The sequence below is a fragment of the Ruditapes philippinarum genome, unplaced genomic scaffold (assembly GCF_026571515.1).
Source record: "Ruditapes philippinarum isolate M1 unplaced genomic scaffold, ASM2657151v2 ctg7898_1_1_1_1, whole genome shotgun sequence".
In the NCBI taxonomy this organism is placed as follows: Eukaryota; Metazoa; Mollusca; class Bivalvia; order Venerida; family Veneridae; genus Ruditapes; species Ruditapes philippinarum.
Genome location: NW_026867032.1, coordinates 84,383 through 106,382, shown reverse-complemented (window position 1 = coordinate 106,382; position 22,000 = coordinate 84,383). Strand labels below are relative to the sequence as shown.

At 33.4% G+C, this 22,000-nt stretch overlaps 1 protein-coding gene across 6 annotated transcripts in view; it reads right to left on the bottom strand.

Annotated features, from left to right (window-relative positions):
* The window catches only part of LOC132734574 (transient receptor potential-gamma protein-like), a 110,991-nt gene that overhangs the window by 19,014 nt on the left and 69,977 nt on the right, over positions 1-22,000 (bottom strand). For all 6 annotated transcript variants that reach the window (XM_060721340.1, XM_060721346.1, XM_060721345.1 and 3 more), the window contains exons 3-6: positions 16,403-16,930; positions 12,015-12,249; positions 8,678-8,818; positions 4,785-4,924 (exon numbers count right to left, since the gene is read on the bottom strand). In XM_060721340.1, the coding sequence (XP_060577323.1) occupies positions 4,785-4,924; positions 8,678-8,818; positions 12,015-12,249; positions 16,403-16,930 (1,044 nt within the window). The remainder of the gene's footprint in view (positions 1-4,784; positions 4,925-8,677; positions 8,819-12,014; positions 12,250-16,402; positions 16,931-22,000) is intronic.

Here is a 22,000-nt window from a genome sequence, read left to right as displayed (position 1 = left end):
TATACTGAGAGGGGAACATTCCTTTGAACATGTACTATGAGAACATTCCTCTATACTGGAAAGAGAAAATCCCACTTTAATGGGAAGGGAACATCCCTTTATTCTGGGAGGGGAACAACCAACTTTACTGAAAAGGAAGCCTCCAACTACACTAAAAAACAATACTTTATGAGTTACAAAATTAATATTCCCTATCAATTGATCTGAAATATAACTATGCCAAATTTGTGAATATTACATCAATAATACAAACTAGACATTCTATGAACTTTCTTTTCTTTCTTCTATATCAAAACTCTATTTTTTTCTTATTCAACAACAAAAAATATAGAACATTGTTTTTATTCAGAAATTTGTCTCTTGAAAATCTGAAAGACGCTTCAGTCAAAAATATCACTGACACTACCACATTACAAACTTGAAACTAGAGAATGCACATTGACTTTTTATGAGGAAAAAAAGAATGTATTCATGCAGTCTTTCTTGCCTGATTACAAGGAATGTAGTAATTAAGGACACTTCAGGAAACTTTAAATGTTGCTTAACACTTGAAGCCCATTAGCAAGTCTTGTATAATCAATATAATGCTTTCAATGTTCTTAATTATTAAAGAGACAGATTTATAAAGAAATGCTGACTTATATAATTGACAGATTATTGATTTCAAACTCTACATGCAGATGGCAACATTCCTGTGTCACAGATGAGTAATCTATTTTACCCTACAGGTATAAAACCTTTTCTTACTTATAGTTAAATCCTATCTCTTAGGTACAATGAGATTTATATAATGATTTAATTTGACTGTAGAAAGGATTTCATGATCAATCACAACAAAAGTGAACTGGGATGTCCAGGAATTGGACCTTGGTTGCCAGATTCACAGTCCAACGCTCTACCTATTGAGCTAACTGGACGTCTAAAGAAACAATTCAGGGGTTTCTTATAAATGGGTCTGGGCACCTGTGATGTAGTTAGGAAACTATCAAATTTGTGGTTACAACAAACATTGCTGTTATAAGAGACTTCCCAGCAAACACATGACGTTAGAATAACGTCAGATTATCGTTAGATTTTGGTCACGACGTCGGCGACCAAAATACAACGTAAATCTGACGTCCAAAAACCGATGTCTATTAGACGTTTCTTTTTGACATCGTATTAACGTCAGGTTCTGGTCAGTGTCCTGACAGTAGGTAAAAAAAAATAACAAAAGGTAATCCTTATTAGCTGTTGTAATCATTTAAACTTTTTTAAATGTTATGGCTCGAATTAAGTGTATATATACATACAAATGCCTTTCGAAGACCACATGCGCGGCGCTGCAACCTAATAAAACATATAGGTGGCTCTGTATATAGGCAAGTTACATGTGTTATTGTTATGAAATCTATTTATAGCCACAGATCTGTTTACGAGTTCCAATCATTTAACGTTATAATATTATCATTTGTGGTACATTATATGTATCAAAATCATGAGTTTTTAATAGTGCTTTAACATTTAATCAAAGTGACAGGAAAAGGAAAGAAAACATAGATTTTTTCTAATTATAATTCGAATCTACAGTCACATGGATGGAAAATTCAAATTCGTTGGCGTTTCGTATGTCAGGAATTGGGATGCATTGATAAAAAGAATATTCAAGATTTTCTTGAACAAAAAGGTCAGTTCAATTTGTGTAAATTTATTTCTACTTTGTATTTGAAAAATAATTGCACGATTGCATGCATTCTTAGATTTAATTATCATTATTTGGAGCAAAATGTCACACAAATTCGCGATAATGTTTGATAATTAATCATTTCAAATTTGGCATGTTTTAACTCTGCTCGTGAAGAGTTTATAATGTGCCTTTCAGTACAACCGAAGAGAATGCTTAGTTTTCATATTCTTGTTAAACTATGATGTTTTTGTCTGAATTGAGAATTAATTGATACGATTTCGATCATTTCGGACCAAGATGTTTCGGTCCCAGACATTTCGGCATTTTCCCAATCGGCCCCATTTTTGATCAGAATAAATCTTACATTAATGTGTTTTACACCAGATTTTAATATCATTCTAATAAATGAACGGGAAATAAATGAAAGAGCGAATTGATTATCTAATTATCATTTTGTAATATAGAATGAGGCTTCATATAATCATTAGTAGGAAAAATGTAATTAAAACAAATTAAACTTTTTAACAAAACGCAGTACATAAACATACATTTATTATCAACAATTTCTTAACAATCTTTAATTTAAAACTATTAAAAATTTAAGACTTGCGTAACTGTTCTATTTCAAAAGTAGAAGATACATAAGTTTGAATATAATTTTCTTTTCAGGTAGTTCAAGCGTTTGACATGCTCTCAAAGGTCGGAGGGGCAAAAATACGTGATAATGTAAAAAGAAACATGAATCATCGGAAAGTAAGATTTTGTAAATTCTATTACATATTATAATCTATACAAAACTGGAGTTTTAAAGTTGTCTTTTTTAATTTTCAGTATTTATGTTTACTTTCAATTTTTGTTAAAGCTCATTTCTGAAAAGCTAGCAAAGTTGTTCATTAATTTAACTTTCATAATTTCTAAGGGCAGATAACCATGAAAAACATTTTTGCTTGTATTTTTTCCAATTTTCATAAATTTCTTTTTTTTCAGTGAAAATGATATCACAAATGCCATTGGACATTAACATGTTACATCCTCCGGACAGACAAGGGGGTAGTGAGAGAAGGTCATATATCTAAAGGCATCACACCTCCAAATTCGTGCTAATTCTCATGGATATTTAAAAGTATAACTTTTTAAGAAGTAACTAAAAGGAAGTAATTTATACGTTAGTGACAATTATCAAAAGGAGGTCAAAATATGAAAAATACCATGAAATGTTTTAGTAATGCTGTAGAAATATAGTTAAAATACTGAATATCTGTCATTAATTGCTTGAAACATTATTATCCGAATCTTTCAACTTTTCTTAAAATTATAATATTTTCATAATTTTGTTTGATAAGGCAAACTTTGAAAGAAATATACATACATTGTTTTGTTCTTTAATATTTGTATATGATTTCTTAGTTTCATTTATGTCATTGTTTTTGTCATACTTTTTGTTTTGTTATTAACTTATTTCATGTTTTATTTGGTTTAGTTTATGAAAGGTTTTAAGCCTTGCAAAATTAACTAAAACTGTATGTATCAGCTTGAAATTGCAACTTTTATCTTAAATAAAAAAAACAACATAAAAACATATTTTTGCTTTTAGTTTTTTGTTATACATTTCATTGGAGTGAAAGTTACTTAAAATAATGAGTTACATTAAATTTGATCAAATCGGGATTGGCCAGAAAATATTTATAACATTGTAAACAAGAAGGATTAGGGAAATGGTCATGTTTAAGCCAGAAAAGGGTTAAGAATTAGATCGGAAAATGGTCAGATTGAGGTCAGAAAATGATCAGAAACTGGTTAGATTAAGGTCGGAAAATGGTCTGATTGAGGTCGGAAAATGGTCAGAAACTGGTTAGATAACGGTCAGGTTTTGGTCGGAAAATGGTCAGATTTTGGTTAGATAATGGTTCGATTCTGACGTCTACCTGACGTCAGATTATTACGTCAAAAAAACTTTCAAATCCGACCGTTTTTCCGACCGTCATCCGACGTCAGAACCTGACTTAAATCTGACGTCAGTGTGACGTCTTGTGTTTGCTGGGTTGGTATTTTTGTTTTACATTTTTATGTATTATCTTTATGAATATTGTTGTTATTGATTAGCGTCTGCGCAAAAGTGCGACACCCTTTAAGGAATGCATTCAGATATTGTGAAGGGGCAATCGCAACTTTTCGGCCCTTTCCGTCAGTCTTAACCGAGAGTGTTCTGATTGGTGAAAGGGTATTTGTTGTTTATTGATTTTTAATTGGGATGGATCAAATCTGGACATAGTAAGGTTCAGCAATGTTAACAAGGTTCTTCTCTGATTTGACCTTTGACCCAAGATGGCAAATATATATAAACTCATTAGAGATATCATGATTATGTTAGAGATAGAAGTTGTGCCTCAGAAAAAGTCTTTGACTGTTCCTATTTTTATAAACTACCTGGTAAGTATCAATGTGGTTGCATATATTTTACATTTATCATTATTTTAAACTAGATATAAAATCTATAACTGTTGAATATGTTTCAATGTCTCAAGAGATAAATCAGGAAATGATAGTAGTAGTGATACAACCAGATCTTCTCCTCATTATAAACAAACACATTTATCACAGATTGCAGACTAAATAATTTCCTATTGTTTACTGATGCATTATTATATTGAATGATGTGGCAGAAGTCAAATTTCCATTTTATTTCCATACCACACATAAAAACTAGCATGAAGTAATGGACTTTACATAAAACCATGAACTGATGTAATATAGCCATATTTCTACATATGGAATACTTCCATTCATTAAAAATACAACATCAATCTATAAATGAAATAACATTTTCTTTTCGTTGGAGATCACATCGGAGATCATCCTCAGACATTGTTTACTATGTACATGTACTTAGGAATCTTATTAAATCCTTAATACAATCGCTGTATTATTGGGTACATATGAATGGAGGTATAATAAAATGTAACATTCCTTAGTGTTTATAAAATAAAGGATTTGTATTGTAAGTTTAGAATGTTCCATATAATATCAATGGCAGTAGATAGGCTATAACCCTTAGTATGGCAATGTACAACAAATTGGTGACAAAGTCTAGAATGTTCCACATTATCTGAAATATTACCTGTAGATAGGCTATAACCCTGAGAGTGAGAGTGGCAATGTACAATGAATTGGTGACAAAGTCTAGAATGTTCCACATATCATGGCAATATTCATCTGCTCCTTCATCCCATAACTGTTTTATCTCTGTCCATATCAATCCTGAAATTATATATTTTTACATTTAAGATAAGTAAATTAACTCTCCTATATGTGTACCCTATATTTGGCATGCCTTTGCCTCAAAACGCAAAGACACGATTATTGGCCTATTTATCAAGTCTTCATGTTGTTGCCCTGAAGTCGAAGACACAATGAATTTACCAATTATTGTGGCTTTGACTTTCGCATTTTGAGGCAACTACACAACAAAAATAGGGCGCCAACATGAAGACTTCTACCCGCCGACATGATAATTCTGCAGGAGATTTTGTGTCTTCGCCTATCAAAATAATGTTATTTCGCCTAAAATATATCATGTACGCGCCCTCATATAAGTTGAAGGCGGAGACACAATAAGTGAGTATATATCCGTGTCTTGGCCTTCAACTTTTGAGGGGCGCAGACATGAAGTGGCAGAAATCAGCCACCATAATTCACCCTTGAAAAAAAAATTAACTGAACTTTGAGTATATTTCGTAGTTATCAGCATCCCATACATTATTCAACATACAAATTGTTACAGACAATTGCATATTAACTTAATATATTTTATATTGAGAAAGAGCACAGCTTTTGACATGTGTTCATGAAATATGAAAGTAAAACAATTTTTACAACTTTCATCAAATATATGATATTATATGATTGTATGATGGACATTTATAAGGCATACATACCATGTGTATTACAAAATGTATATAAGTATGTCAGTTAAACTAGCAGAAAAAAACAATTATGAAGGTTTGATTTTTCATTACATTATAGAACATGATTTACATCATGTACACCTCAATTAAAATTGCAGAATTGTTGCATAGCAACAAAATCTCTAAATCATCAACATGTGTGACACTGTCTTTTTCCTGTTCATATTGTGATTCTCTGCAGATTGCATTAAAATGTCTCTCCAGTGTAAAATATAAGACTTCTCAGACTGTTTAATTATACCTCCCTACACCAGCAGCCAATAAATCTTGAAATGTCGCCATTTTGGCACTTTACAATGATGTGATACTACTAAACTGATCAATTATTAGGCTAAGCTTATCAAGTTTGTGTAGAAAGTACATTGTTATAGAGCTGTAGTGTTTTTGACATGAAGCTTGCAAACAATGATTAGTCTGAGTCGGACCCTCTATATACATTGTACGTTGTCACAACTTGTGCTTCTTTTTTTCAAAACTTACACTTTCTTGTCTGAGAAAAGTTATTCACACCATATTGTCTTGTCTAATGAAGGCAGACATATCAGACACACTACTGGACTAATTATGTACTTTTATTGTGGTTACAACTTCCTCTTGTTTGTCCCAAGGTTAGTATTGCTTATTCTGCAGAATACGAACCATATAAAACAAAAGTGAATAAAATATATCTTAACACTTGTGGTAAACTCAGGAGCAATTCTCAAAAAGTTTTAGTCATGAATTTCGTGCCATTTGATACAAAGCTCAAAGCTCATGATTTTTAAAATATTTGAACTAATTTACTCAGTTCATATGTCTAAATGAGGGTCAGACCTAACTAGAACTTGAGGTTATCATAGCCATTTCATACCTGACTGATAATTGTACAAAAATGGGCAAAGGAGTAGATTAGCATCAGGCTGTGCTTGCTTTTTGCATGGTTTACAGATACATGAACACTTATTTCTGATCAGTGAAAAATATCATTCTTTTTGGGAGCCATGTCACTCTTCACAGTTTTAGATAACCAGCAGCCAGTATAGTTGGTTTAAAGACAGCATTGGCAACTGAAGGGAAATTCCGGCACAAAATTACTAAGTATCATTCTGCACACTGACAATTTCTCCATAAAACATCATTTTAATAGGCAAAAGTGGCAGAAATACCTGTAACTATTTACCCTCAGAATGATAACCTTTCCATCATGTAGTCATAATACAGAAAATTAAGGTCAAGATTGGGCTTATTTGTATCGCATATGTCAGCCTTCATTAAAGTGAGATTTCTTTGACCATTGAATCATATACACACACATGGACATGAACAATTTACATAAAACTTTCAATGAACAAGATATGTTTGTAAAACATGTAAGCCCCCTATCGGCAGCCAATTTGTCACGTGATCAGGTTATTATGCATGACTTCTGACCCAGTGAACAAGCAATTAATAAGGATTATCTAGTATCTACTGGTCATGACTAGTCACAAGGTAATAATTATTGTGACCCCATAGGTTGTGTGCAGCAATTAAAGTTGTTAAAAATCTTACCAAATAATATATATATAAATTTTATGAATCACATAGGCCTCATTAATGCCAGGCAAGTTGTTATATTACATAAGACCTTCAAATGTGTATACCAAAAGCACATAAAAATATCAACCAAGGCAACTTGAGTTGTTGAGTTATTGGTCAGAAACGGTCATTAAGTACAAGGTCACTATGACATTGGCCCCTTGACCCAAAAATCAATAGGGGTCATCTACTGGTCATGACCAATCATCATACCAAGTTTGAAGTTCCTAGGCCTAAGGGTTCTTTAGTTATTGATCGGAAACCATTTTTACCTACAAGGTCAATGTGACCTTGACCTTTGACCCCAAAATCAATAGGGGTCATCTGCTGGTCATGACCAATCATCATACCAAGTTTGAAGTTCCTAGGACTAAGGGTTCTTTAGTTATTGATCGGAAACCGTTTTAACCTACAAGGTCAATGTGACCTTGACCTTTGACCCCAATATCAATAGGGGTCATCTGCTGGTCATGACCAATCATCATACCAAGTTTGAAATTCCTAGGCCTAAGTGTTCTTTAGCTATTGATCAGAAACCGTTTTAACATACAAGGTCAATGAGACCTTGACCTTCCCCCTTGACCCCAATATCAATAGGGGTCATCTGCTGGTCATGACCAATCATCTTACCAAATTTGAAGTCTCTAGGCCTAAGGGTTCTTTAGTTATTGATCAGAAACCGTTTTTACCTAAAAGGTCAATGTGACCTTGACCTTTGACCCCTTGACCCCACAATCAATAGGGGTCATCTCCTGGTCATGACCAATCATCATACCAAGTTTGTAGTTCCTAGGCCTAAGGGTTCTTCAATTATTGATCAGAAACTGTTTTTACCTACAAGGTCAATGTGACCTTGACCTTTGACCCCTTGACCCCAAAATCAAAAGGGGTCATCTGCTGGTCATGACCAATCATCATACCAAGTTTGAAGTACCTAGGCCTAAGCGTTCTTTAGTTATTGATCGGAAACGGTCTTCAACTTAAAGGTCAATGTGACCTTGACCTTTGACCCCTTGACCCCAAAATCAAAAGGGGTCATCTGCTGGTCATGACCAATCACAATACCAAGTATGAAGTTCCTAGGCCCAAGGGTTTTTTAGTTATTGATCAGAAACCGTTTTTACCTACAAGGTCAATGTGACCTTGACCTTTGACCCCAAAATCAATAGGGGTCATCTGCTGGTCATGACCAATCACCATATCAAGTTTGAAGTTTCTAGGCCTAAGCGTTCTTAAGTTATTGATCGGAAACCGTTTTAACATACAAGGTCAATGTGACCTTGACCTTTGACCCCTTGACCCCAAAATCAATAGGAGTCATCTACTGGTCATGACCAATCACCATACCAAGTTTGAAGATCCTAGGCCTAAGGGTTCTTTAGTTATCACTCGGAAACCATTTGGTCTACGGACCGACAAGTGCAAAGCAATATACCCCCTCTTCTTCGAAGTGGGGGCATAATAATAAAAGGGGACAAAAGCAAATTACCAGCTACGTAACATAATATCATCCATTCTATAGTGGTTGCAGGGGCTCCGCGTAGCTCTGTTTTTGTTTCCTTCACAAATGAAGAGCTCCGGTTGTCTATATTTGGAATTTCTATTCGCTGGGATACAAGGATCAACAAAACTGAAAAAAGATGATTCATATATTCCAGGCTGTTACATTTCTATATTTATTTAGACCGCCAGCTTGACAAAACAACCCTTAACATCTTATACTATTTTTTTCTATTCTTAAAGATATCTATTTCTATATCTCTTTAAATACTTAAATAACTTCTTAAAACCTTTTTATATTCAAAGATAAGTTCTTTTTTTATTTTTAATGTCAATAACTACATAAATGTCTTTTGACGTTATTTTACAAATGACATATGAGCCACTTCATGACAAAACCAACATAATGGGTTTGCGACCAGCATGGATCCAAATCAGCTTGCGAAAGCTGGTCTGAATCCATGCTGGTCGCAAAGCCATCATGTTGGTTTTGTCATGACGCGGCTCATATGATGTTCAGGTTTGTTTTCTCAAGCTAGCGTTCATAAAAAATAAACAAGACGCTTCTTTTATAATATACATGTAATGTGGTGCATAAGTTAATTTTTTTTGTACTTTTATTATTGTTGTTTTCTGTTTAGTCAGAAAGTTATTAAAACAAACAGTGTAATAAAAAACTACAATTATGCACTGACTTGTAATAATTTCTTTAGTTGGTTCAAAATATGGTTTGGTCAAACCAAAACTTTTGAGCTTTAATGATGTAAGGCATCAGCCCTGCTGAATGTGTCAACAGATTGGTCTTATTTCTTAATTCGATCCCATTTCTCCTAACAGACTGTGGTTTACTTTCATAGACTGGTCAAAGAGCACATAATCTAATGCCCTTTTCTTCACAGACTTCTATCAATATAAACATGTACATTAAAGGCAATATAAACATGTACATAAAAGGAACAATCACTAGGAGTCTGTAGAAATGTATGCAGGTAATTTAGACAAGAGAGGCAATGGTCATTGACAGTTTATGCCCTGTATCTTTACACTGTAACAGGAACTATTTTCAATCTCATTTCCTGCTAACATGATTGTGTTATGTATAAATTTACTAGAAATTGGCAGTAATTTTCTGCTATTATCATTGCAAAGTTTGGATAGGTCCATGTGGGATACACTGACCATATTGCTGATATTCAAAGAACGAATGATTGTGAAAAAAGTAGATAAGATATAAATACTGTTCTCTCCAGGGAAAGGGCTTATATATGAATGTAAGATAAATTTCTCCCATACTGACTAAATGAATTAGATAGTAAGCTCTATATTTAATAAGATAACACAAAAATAATCTACTCCAGAAAAGTCAATTGCTAAATTTTATTGAGGCAGATTGAAATCATAAATCAGAGAATATTTTCCCTGATAGTAATGAAGGGTTTCTAATTATAATCATAATTATTCCGTGATGTATTCGTTATCCTCAGTTAAATACACGCATGTACATTATTAGGTTTTCCTTATCAATATTTTACCAATATATAAGGCAAAAATCTGTTTTATCAAATTTCATCAAAGATATTTAGCAAATTATAATCGGCAGTGAACAAAGTCACAAATCAAACAAAAAAGAAGAAAAATTGCAACTTTTATGAAAGAAGATGTTTTATGTAACAATTACATTTTAACAGTTAATTTCAGTCCTGAATTAAAACATATATTTTTTCTTGTGTTTGAAGTGTACAAAGAAGATAAAATTTTTGCATAATTTTATTTTTGACCAGAAAAGTCTAAAGGTGGGGTGGGAAAGTGCTGGCAGGGAGTGTGCTATAGGGTGTGTAGAATAAGAGAAATGCAAGTATTTCATGTGTATCTAAAACAAGAGGGCCAAGATGGCCCTAAATTGCTCACCTGACCCATCAAATTCTTCGACAAGCATCCTGACCAAGTTTCATGACAGCTGAGTCAAAAATGTGACCACTAGAGTTTTAACAAGGATTTTCCATATTTGAGCAATGTGACCTAGTTTTTGACCCAGGTGACCCATATTCAAACTTGACCTAGAAATCATCAAAATAAACTTTCAGACCAATTTTCAGGATATTTGGATCAAAACAGTAGCCACTAGAGTGTAAACAAGATTTTTCTATAATTAGTTCCTGTGACCTAGTTTTTCATCCGAGATTACCCATGTTCTAACTCATCTGAGCAATAACCTAGACAAGCATCCTGACAAATTTTGATGATGATTGAGGCAAAAATATGACCGCTAGAGTGTAAACGAACAAATGTAGACGGACAATGGACATTCAACGATCCTAAAAGCTCACCCTGAGCTATAGCTTACTAGTGAGCTAAAAATCTTGTAAGTAAAGGAGTAAAAGTAAATTATCACTTGCATAATACATAATGTTACAATGGGTTAGCTGTAAATTTCTGATGCGCGAAAGCATTGCTGAACTTTCTGAAAATAGCAATTCAATATAAGGAAATGTATTATAACATTTTCTGATACATGTTTATTTCATGTGTGACATTATGCCTAAGAAATGGATATGTTTTTCCTTCTTGAAAAAAGGCAAACATGAGTTATATAAAGTTGAAATAATGGAGTATGTTTGATGAAGAACTGAACATCTGAACATCTGAAGAATGTAGTGCTGAATGTGAGATTAATAAATGTCATAAAAGAAACAAAATGTAAAACCAAATTAGTTTTTAGATTTCCATACAAAATGCTTAATCACTATGACTGTACTTAATACCAACAAAATTAATGGTGGTTTAATTATGAGTAACTTTTTGAAAAAATATAACAGGAAACCAGAAATAAAAGGCTTTTGAGACATAAAATCAAATCATTTATATGGCATTTTGAACGGGCCTTTCACCAGATATGAGTTAACTAAGAATATGAAATTAATGTGATTATACAGTTTTTTTTAATGTTTATAAAATATTTAATTATTTATACCACTTTATATCTTGTACATGATACTAGATACTTACTTCACAATTGTTCCTACTCTTAAAGCCCTTTCTTAATCATAGTTGAGTTGTTGACACCTTGGACTAGTAATCAAATGATCGCTAGCCACTTGGGTTCAAACCCTGTCAGGAGCAAGCTGTTGTTTTCTTGAGCAAGAAACTTTACACTTATTGTTCAGTACTTGTTTGTTCCAGGAACAGATATGAGAGTGTATCTATAAGCTTATAGCTTCATTACACAATCAAACTATGATAAATTCTGTAGAAACTAAATTAATTAAACGACAAAAAAAATTAGTATAGAATCTTAATTTGTAAATTACAAGAAGATGTTTACTTACCAAGAAACACAATATAAGATGCACTATGACATATAAACTTGATGAACGGTTTACGGATGAGCAAACCAAAACTACTCTTTGGTGCAATAAGGTACGTTATACACAACAACGGGAACATAAACCCTATCGTCATAGTGATCAGGAGCTTACACACAATGTTCCGTCTTCTAAAACCTGGACAACCTTCATACCACAGTGTCGCTAGTAACTGCTGACAGTTTGGATGGGCAACAAACTGGAAAAAAAATTATTTTCATGTAAGAATAAAAGAGAGAGGAGAGAAAAAAAAAGAGAAGAAAACTCTGATAATAGGCAAAAACTTGTTGCATGTTGAAGTCATTTAAATACAGTTGTCTGCAAGCAACTGGAGGGTATAAACACTAATGCACTCATCTCTCTTTTTCTTCACTTTGATGCTGTAAAAACCTCTGCAAAAACTATCATAAAATGCAAATTGATAGAATAAAAATCTTAATGCTTCTACAGGAATGCCACTCAAATGAAAACACTTGCGCGTCTTTCGTGTACAATACTTCATCTGTCTCAGAATCACTGCAAGGTATTCTAAACAGTTACTTTATATTTCTTATTTTCTAACACATGCAGAAACCTTACCTACTATATGCCTTAAATGTACTTCAGTCCAGCTTCCACTTTTAGAACTGCCCATTATCAATTTAGTGAATTTCACAAAGATGGAAACTTGAAGGTATTAGAGCCTGGTCAGACTGCGTGGAAGTGAAAAAACTAATTACTTTTGTCCCCAACAATTAAGATAAAGGATACTTCTCAGTACATTATAATCAAAATAAAATATAAAACATGATTAATGGTTAAGTTGTTGAAATAATGACAATAAAGTTCAAATTTTACTGATGTCATAATCTTGATTTACTGTGCTGTTGCCATGTAACCAAGATAAGCCGGCACCAATCATGGTTTGCACTGTTCGCTACTTAGTCAGTACTTTTGACTTTTTTTCATTTTTTAATCTTCCCTTAAAATGATGAATATTCCATTTATGATATTTAAAATGGTAGGAGTTTAGGTGTGTACAAGCAAGCAACAGCTTTGGTAACTTTTAATATATTGAGCTAGAATAAATAAGTCAAAATCATACGTTCAAATCAAACAAACAAAAAAATGAATATTCAACTTGACCTTGACATTGACCAGCTTTTACCTTTGAGAAGAAATAAATACAAAATGTAAAACAAAGAGTAGGTGAGAATGAATGACTTTGTACTCAACATCTCAAGACAGGAAAAGTTACCAACAGTTCCATGTCATATTTGGCCTGTGGAATGAGGATTCCACTTAGAGGTACAGACTAGATTCTTTCCTAATGGTTAACTACTTTATCACTGGTTCAGAGGTAGGAATAAAATGTGTCTTCTGCTACTTCAAAGTGTCTATACTCAATCATATGGCCACCCACTGGCAGCATAAATCTCCGTTTTCTCAGCTAACAGCAAGGAAGGTACTATAATGAAATACAATTAACACCTCCTGTGTTCCAATAATCTAAATATCACCATGAAAAAACAAACAAATGCATTACAGAAGATAAGGAAAAAAAACACTTTAGCTAATCATCTTCATAAACGTGTGATTAAAAAATAAAGTAAAAGATGAAAGATAACTTCCATTCATAATATGATTTTAATAAGCACAGGTTGTTAATAAAAATAAATGATATAACAGATGTCTGAACTCTGTAGAAATTCTAACATGGCATAGAGGTAAAATAGAATTGCAACATGGCCGAGTGGTTAACACCTGAGATAAGAAATCTAAGCTGCATAGGTTCAAACCTCATCAGAGGCAAGCCATTGTGTCTGTGAGCAAGAAACTTTACACTCATTGCTTTAAGTGCTGATTTGTTGCAGGAACAGAATCAAGAGTGTTTTAATTAGTCTGTTGAACCGGGTGATGCTCCCTGAATTGGTTTTGGACACAGAAAAGTATACCTTTTGTAGTTTCAAAGTTATGTCCCAGACAAAGTTCAAAGTGCAAGAATTCCAAACTTAGTCTAGGCAGAGTAACTGTTCTTTGCACTGCACTTTTACTCATTGAAACCTATATACCTACAAAGTTTCATATTGGTATCGCTTTTAGTTTCAGAGTTATGTCCCAGGAAAGTGTAAAAATGAACAAAGGGCAATAACTCCAAAATTAGGCAAGGCAGAGTTATGGTGTTTGTGCACTGCACAACTACCCAATGAGAACTATCTACCTACAAAGTTTCATAAGGATACCTTTTGTTGTTTCAAAGTTATGTTCCAAGCAAGAAAAAGTGGAAGGACGGACAAAGCGGCGACTATATGTTCCCCTTTGGGAAGCATAAAAAGAACCATTTTTTTCATTGATGCTCTTATAGTGCAACACATACAATAAGCACATTGTTATGCTATGTTCGTATAATGCAAATGACCTCACATCAAAATACATGTTTATGCACACCCGTGCAATACCATTTTTTTATGGAGTCACAAAAGTGGTGCAGATATGAGATAAATGGTAATACTGGTGATTTTTTTTTACAAACTCTTTGCCGACACCTTAGTTGACTGAAATTTTAGCTGAATAGCGTGAGACATTGTGAGCAAATCACAAATAAAAAGTCCATTAAAATCTTCCTTCAATTCTTTTCTAATGCATTCACAATAATTTTTCACAGTTCACTTCTGCTTTAATGAATTTCAAGATTCTTTGTAAAAGACATAAAAGTTTCTCAGAAACATTGGCATTTGTTTTCGTTTTTTGTGTGAAAACAATATGCATCATTGTCTTTTATGTTTTACAAAAGAAACTTTTCATCTTAATGATTTTCTAGCCAATAGCAGAGCATTATGTTACAATGTAGAATAACAATTAAACAACATGAGAATTAACAATTCATTTAACAATAAGTGTGCTGTTAATTTCTCATTAAAGTATTGGCATCAGCTGTATGTATAACAAATAACAGAAATTTTGCTCATTTAACTCTTGTTTTGTTACAGAGCTTTTTTACCATATCATCATGGGGAGGTGTGAAGTTCCATTCCAAATAAGCTCTTTTTTCCCCTGATTTAAAATATTGCCCAACTGCTGCTAAATAAATCAAAACTTTTGAGAAAGATTGAACTGTTGAGATATTTCTCTTCAAAGTCTTCACAGGTGATATGCTCATATGTTCGGGGGCCTCCGTGGCCGAGTGGTTAAGGTCGCTGACTTGAGATCACAGGTCCCTCACCGCTGTAGGTTCGATCCCCACTCGGGTCGAAATCTTTCATGTGAGGAAGCCATCCAGCTGGCTTACGGAAAGTCGGTGGTTCTACCCAGGTGCCCGCTCGTGCCTGAAATAATGCCCGGAGGGGCACCTGGGGTCTTCCTCCACCAATAAAGCTGGAAAAAATCGACGAAAAAATCTCGGCGGGACTCTCTAGGATGGCCCGACTTGAGTGTACGGTTGCCCATATGGGCTTTCCGGCGGCGACCTTAAATAAACGCATTAAAAAAAAAAAAAAAAAATATGTTCATACATATATGTCATACATATAAGAATAAACTTAAAAGCCATGGGTAGTTTTTCAATATTTTTAAGCATCTTGAATTTACCAAAATTGCTGCTTAATTTTCCCCAATGTCAGCCAAGAGCCTTTTCCCAAAGTAGCTGGAAAATACCCTATGTTAGGGCAACTAAAACTGACTCATACTTTAATGCGTATCTGGACTGCCTGGCTTTTAACTTCTGTCTAAAGTGTGGTAGCATGGCTGAGTGGTTTAGTAATCTTATGATCGCTAGCCACATGGGTAAAAACCCCGTCGTTGTTTCCTTGAGCAAGAAACTTTACACTCATTGCTCAGTACTGGTTGGTTCCAGGAACAGATTGGAAAGTGTGTCTATAAGCTTAAAGCTTCCTACCAACCAAACTAAAATATATTCTGTATAAACCAAACTTCTGTCTAAAGACTTACAAAAAGAATGTAATGGTGAATGGTGAAAGTTTGTTTGTTCCGACGGATTAGCTTGGAAAAACCCACATTTGCCGAATTCCGGATAAGTCTAATTGAATACCTGGTCTAGAAGATGTTATCCAAAGCAAAGATTGATGATGCACAATGCAAGACAGACAAAGAGTTGATCATAGACTTACTATGTTCAAGTGAGCTAAAACTTAGAATTCATATTATATGGGCACTGTCAAGAATTCAAACAATCAATCCTCTTGAACGTAACAAGGTAAATATCAGTTTTCAAAAGGAGTGTAATTTTATGGATTGTAGTAACAGCTTTGTGAAAAACATTAATATCATAATTTATTATGGCAAGGAAATTAATATGAGAATCAACAGTTATTATTTCATTCAGATGAAAAAAAAGAAGAAAAGTAACAACTTACCTTTTTCTGTTTGTATTTGACAGCTAGTTTGAGTCTACTGAGTTTCATTTTGTTATCACTGGCAGGAAGTTCCTGGTCATTTCCAGGACATGTTGAATCATGATTCAAAATAATCTCTAATTCCTTTGAGCCACGCGTCTGCTCCAACAAGTCTACAGCGAATTCTTGACACTTTTTGGCAAGTTTTTCATAATCCACCTTAAACTCATTCTCAAGTTTACTTAAACGTTTTAACTCCCAACTCAATTCAAACGATGTAAGGATTGGGTCCTTGCTGGATAGAGCAATTAAAGAAGGGCTGGCAAGTGCCCGATATGCGTTAATTCTTGACCGAGAGTGTCTTAAACTATCTTCACTGCTTTGTGTAACACAATATTTACAATTACATCTCACATCATGAGGTTTGGGTATTCTAAATCCACGATCTAAAAGTATTTTGATGATTTCATAATTGTCCCTGTGAGCAGCGAGGATGATGGGCGTGATATCCGGCGTGAATGAACTAGATGGTGCTGTTTCATGTAGAACCTGAAATCACATTAAATAAAGTAAAAATGTTAGTGGTACTTCGCATCAATATAAAGAAAAACATTCATATATAAATTAATTAATTGTCATAAATCTCTCAAGGTGTATTTCATTCTGAGGGACGGATAATCCGATCCAAACCACAAACATATCAGATATTTTTTCTTGCATATTCTACCATACTCAATTATATGTTAAACTTTTTACATTAATAAACAAATTTTCCATGGAAATTTATGTCATTTCACCCATAACTATTTTCATACAATTTAATAGAGTATGAAAATAATACTTCATTCATAATGATAAAATTATGTCATCATAAGCGTGCCATTGTATAGCATGCGCCTCATCTGGCACACCCCCAATGCCAGATGAAATTTCCGGCATGGGTAAAACGAAAAACGCCAGCCTGATATGCAAGAAAAATTATGTATTTTAAAATATATCATTACCACCAACTACATGTATATTCAACTTGTTTTTGCAATATAACAACTAAACAGAAAATTTATTCAGAAAGAGTAACTTGATACAGAAAAAAAATCTTGCCAATTGTTACTGACTCTGAAAATAACTGGTACATATATGACAGCTGACAAGATTGCTTCAAAGTTTGCCCTGACAAAAAAGCAGTGCAATACAAATGACCCTCTAACAAACAACATTAACCTTATAAACTACTTCAAGTTGGAATTGTTTTTAATACAAATTAGTGCACTTCCTCTATCTTTCTCCAAAGTCCAAGAAGTCTCAAATTTACCTCCCAAGTCAGAAATGTCTCTATTTCATCTCAAAGATTAGAGATATGTTAATTTCATCTCACTTGTTAGGGATATTTGTTTTTTATCAGGAGACACAGAGAAGCTTGTGAAATATTATCACAGTATTAAAATTGACACAATCTTCAAGAAAAACCTACTATGTTTTCATACCAAATATATCAGCAATTCTAAAGTTTAGTTACGATAAATGGCCTTGTGCTTACGTATTTGCTACTGAAACCAAAAATTGTTAGTTTAACTTGTTTTCTGGTGACAATCATGCTTCCTCACATGACCTTAAGTATCAGTTGGTCTATGCCAGCAGATTTTATTTATATATGGAACAGAACAAATTATTTGTATTAATATCACATTCATATTTTTTAATTCTGCATATTTGTAACATCACTTTTCATTGGATGATTGTGATGTACAATTTTGTCATTTTATGAACCTATTTTATTGACAGATTATATGGTTAGAGTTATATGAGCTTACAACCATATATACAGAGTCATATAACCTGTCAATAAATAAATAAATAAATAAACAAACAAACAGATAAGTAAATACATGTAATAAAGTTTAAACAAAGTGGTCATCAATGTTACAGAAATGAAAGCTAAAATGAAAAGTAACATTAGATGTTGTAAAAATGCTATAATGCGTTAATGTCTTCATCAGGGTTAGAAGGAAAAAAAATTGCCAGACACCCAAGAGACAAAGTCAATCTTCTAGTAACAAATACTATCTTGACATTTAAACTGAAATGCAAACCATCTGTTTTGTGTGTTTATGGAATTTCTTTCCAGAGAGAGAACTTGTCAGATACTGTTAGAAATGTTTGTGCAATTAACACCGACTTTTCAGATGAAATCTACCAAACTGTGTCTGAACACAAGCAAAATTAAATGTAGAAAAATAAATAAAGAATAATGGTGTGTGCCTATAGGCTGCTATGGTAGTTATCACCTTCAGCTACAAGTTCCGCAGAGGACCTCTGTATATAGCAGAAGCATGTGTAGGCAACATGAAATATGTTTTATTTTGTTCAATGAGGGTCCATTTTATCTACTGCAAGAGATATGTCCATGGCCTACACTAACATTTGTCATCTTTCTATATTAAACCCTGTCTTGCCTTGATCTTAAATATCTATATATTATACACTTCTACTCTTGAACTTAAATATTTCATTCACATGAATAAAAGAGAAAAATCATAAGTAAAAGAACAAATTTGACAAAACTATCCAGTTGGCAGACTGACAATTTGTCTACAAAGTTTGACTGGTAAGGCCTCAACAGACGGTAGGATTTTGAAGTACACCACCAATTAAAACTAAGGTGTACAGACAAATCTTAATGTGTGAAGGCTACTATTTCTTGATTTCGGAAACCTTATGTCGAGATGTAAGGGATAGGACATGTTCTATTTTGAAAATCTTGTCCTACCGATTTTTACAGACCTCCCACAATGACAAGTAACAGATAAGCAAATTATCTCCTGATAATGGATGTAATGAATGAAATTCCAGAACAATTAGGGCTAAAAGGTAAACATAGTAGTAAGATGGAGTAAAAATGATGTTGAAAAACTCTTCAGGAGACCCATTTAAGTTGTGTTGTGTTCGAATCCCAAATTATTCCGAAAATGATTATGTCAGGGTATTGAGTTGTTCTCTAATTACATGAATTTGGGGAGGGGAGGTAGTTTGTAGGCGGCCACATAGCTTAGTCAGTAGAGCCACAGTACGGTATTCCGAGGGTCCCAGGTTTGAGTCTCGGTCAGGCTTCACATTAAAAAAATATATATATATATTTTTTAAATGGAGGTGATTCAATCATTACTCATGGCGAAAAAAAGTATTAAGTGAGTAAAGTATGTAAAGGATCAATGTAAAGGGATCCTTTTCAGGGGAAACCTCAGAAGATTCTTACAGTATAGAATTACCGTCTGAATGCAAGTGTTGTATAGCTTTGAAAATTGTACATCTTATCTCTAATTAGTGCTGTACAACTAAATCCTACCGTCTGTTGAGGCCTTAACCAGCATTATCAGATGAGACCAACAATATCAGTTACAGCAGACGGTACAACAGGTACAGCAGACGGCACTTTTATCACATATACTGCAATTAAACAGCTACAAGGATTATCATCTTAGGAGTTATGCTAGTTTTATTACCTAGGTAACAACTTCTAGGAATTTCTGTAACCATTTCCAGGCACTCAACTATGATGTAACACTTTATATAGACATTGAAATTTGTTTAAAAGAATAAAAGACCATAACCCTTGTCATTATGTTGACTATTCGAGCATTTGCAGCACATTTGTCGGGCCTATTGTTGTCAGGCCTATCGTTGTCACTTGTACAGTTTACAATGTTGTTCAACATATTTTTTTAATGTAGTTAAACATATTTTTTTAATGTAGTTAAACATATTTTTTTAAGTTTAGCATCTTGTATTAATCACTTTTGAGTCTCCTTCCTGGAACCCAGTACTGGTGTCATATGAAGAAACATGGTAGTGACCCTAGCAGGGCTCGAACCCATGATTCCAGGGTTGAGAGCTGTTGGGGTGATGTGCTGACTGAACATCATAATGTTGGTCAATAAATCTTAAAACCCTTCAAGTAAGCAATAGATCCAAATTTAAATCAGGAAACATCAATAACAGTTTGTGGAGAAATAATGTGCCACATAAAAGCAAGAACTTTCAGCATTCCTTATGTATCAAAACAACAATGGAATCATAACTTAATGCTTCATGCTTTATTTCATTATCCCATTCTTTTGGTAATTAATTTAGGTGGGTCATCAATATAACACAAAGATGTCATCTAAAATACATTAATCATATGCTTCATGGCTATTAATTTTCAATCAGTACTCATTAATATGATATAAAACACTCCTTAACTTATTTCCAGGATATATAAGATAAATATATATATATATAAAAAAATCACAAAATCACTTAAGCCATTGTGAACTATTCTGGAATGTTCTCACATATTGTAACTATCAGTTTAGGTTAATCATCTCTATTTATATAGGAGATAAAATAGGTTATAGAAAGTAAAAGTATCTAGCCAGACACCCTAGAGATTACAACCCAATCATCTTAGTTTAAATGTTTGTCTCTTTCTCTATAACAACTTTTTCTGATCAATCTACCATGTTAACTATCAAGCTATTGAACAAGAAAAGAAAATAGCAGCCCTGACTTTGCTTCAGACCATATAGAATGGACAACAGAACAGTTACTCGGCAAATTTTTCTTGCTGTTATAAGGTTATTATTTAATTAGTTCCTCATGGCTAAGGATTTAAAACCTGTCGAACAAGCCTACAGGGAAGTTTATTGATCTATCAAGGTGTCCAACATTGCCTGATAATTAATTAAGTTTTTAGAAGAAATTATCATGATGAAATCTGGGCAGCAATATCAGCAGATTTCCAAACTTCAACATATTTTTGTATCCTTAAACCTTATCCCTTTCTCTTGTGGCCATGTTTTTCAACAAACACATTTTCCCCCAAAAGAATTCCAAGAAGGTGACATATTTTAGATTTCTGATATTGTTTTGATATTATGGTCTAGACATTTATCTTTAAGGACATTTTAAAAGGCTTCCATCTTTATTGTCATGGCAACAAAAGTAATGTGACATCATCAACCATTTTCTTCAATGTTATCATTTACAAGTCCAACCAGTCTTACAATGTTATAGAATATTTTCTAGATAAATTTAATCATAAAAATCTTAATTTTATATTCCTGACAACATTTGAACAAAGTGCATGATGGAAAATTCTTAGAATAGCCCAAAATCAGGTGCGTTTTTGTAAACATCTTATTTTAATACTGAATTGATTTTCTTAAAATAAGTGCATAAATCAACATTGTCAGACATTCCGCAATAGTTTTCTAAATGACTGTTAAGAAAGTTGTCATTAAATGAATCAGTCTCAGTCTATTTTCAAAATTTTCTGCAGTGAACTTTGACTATTAACCAATGTGAGATTGAAAACAAAAAAGTATATTGACCATATTTATACTAGTTTGGCAGCTTTTATCAAACTGGAATCATAAAATTGAACTTACAACAGTGACAGGCAAGTGGTTGGAGGCCGATAGCTGTTACCAACAGAACCAGAGAACCAAAAATAACTCAATACATAGGCTCTGCCTCTGGTTGGGCTTAGGTAGACTCACACCATAAACGCATTACTTGGAAGATCTGAGTGAACCAGGTGAACAATGTTGAAAAATGAGACACAAATGAATGAAACAGCAA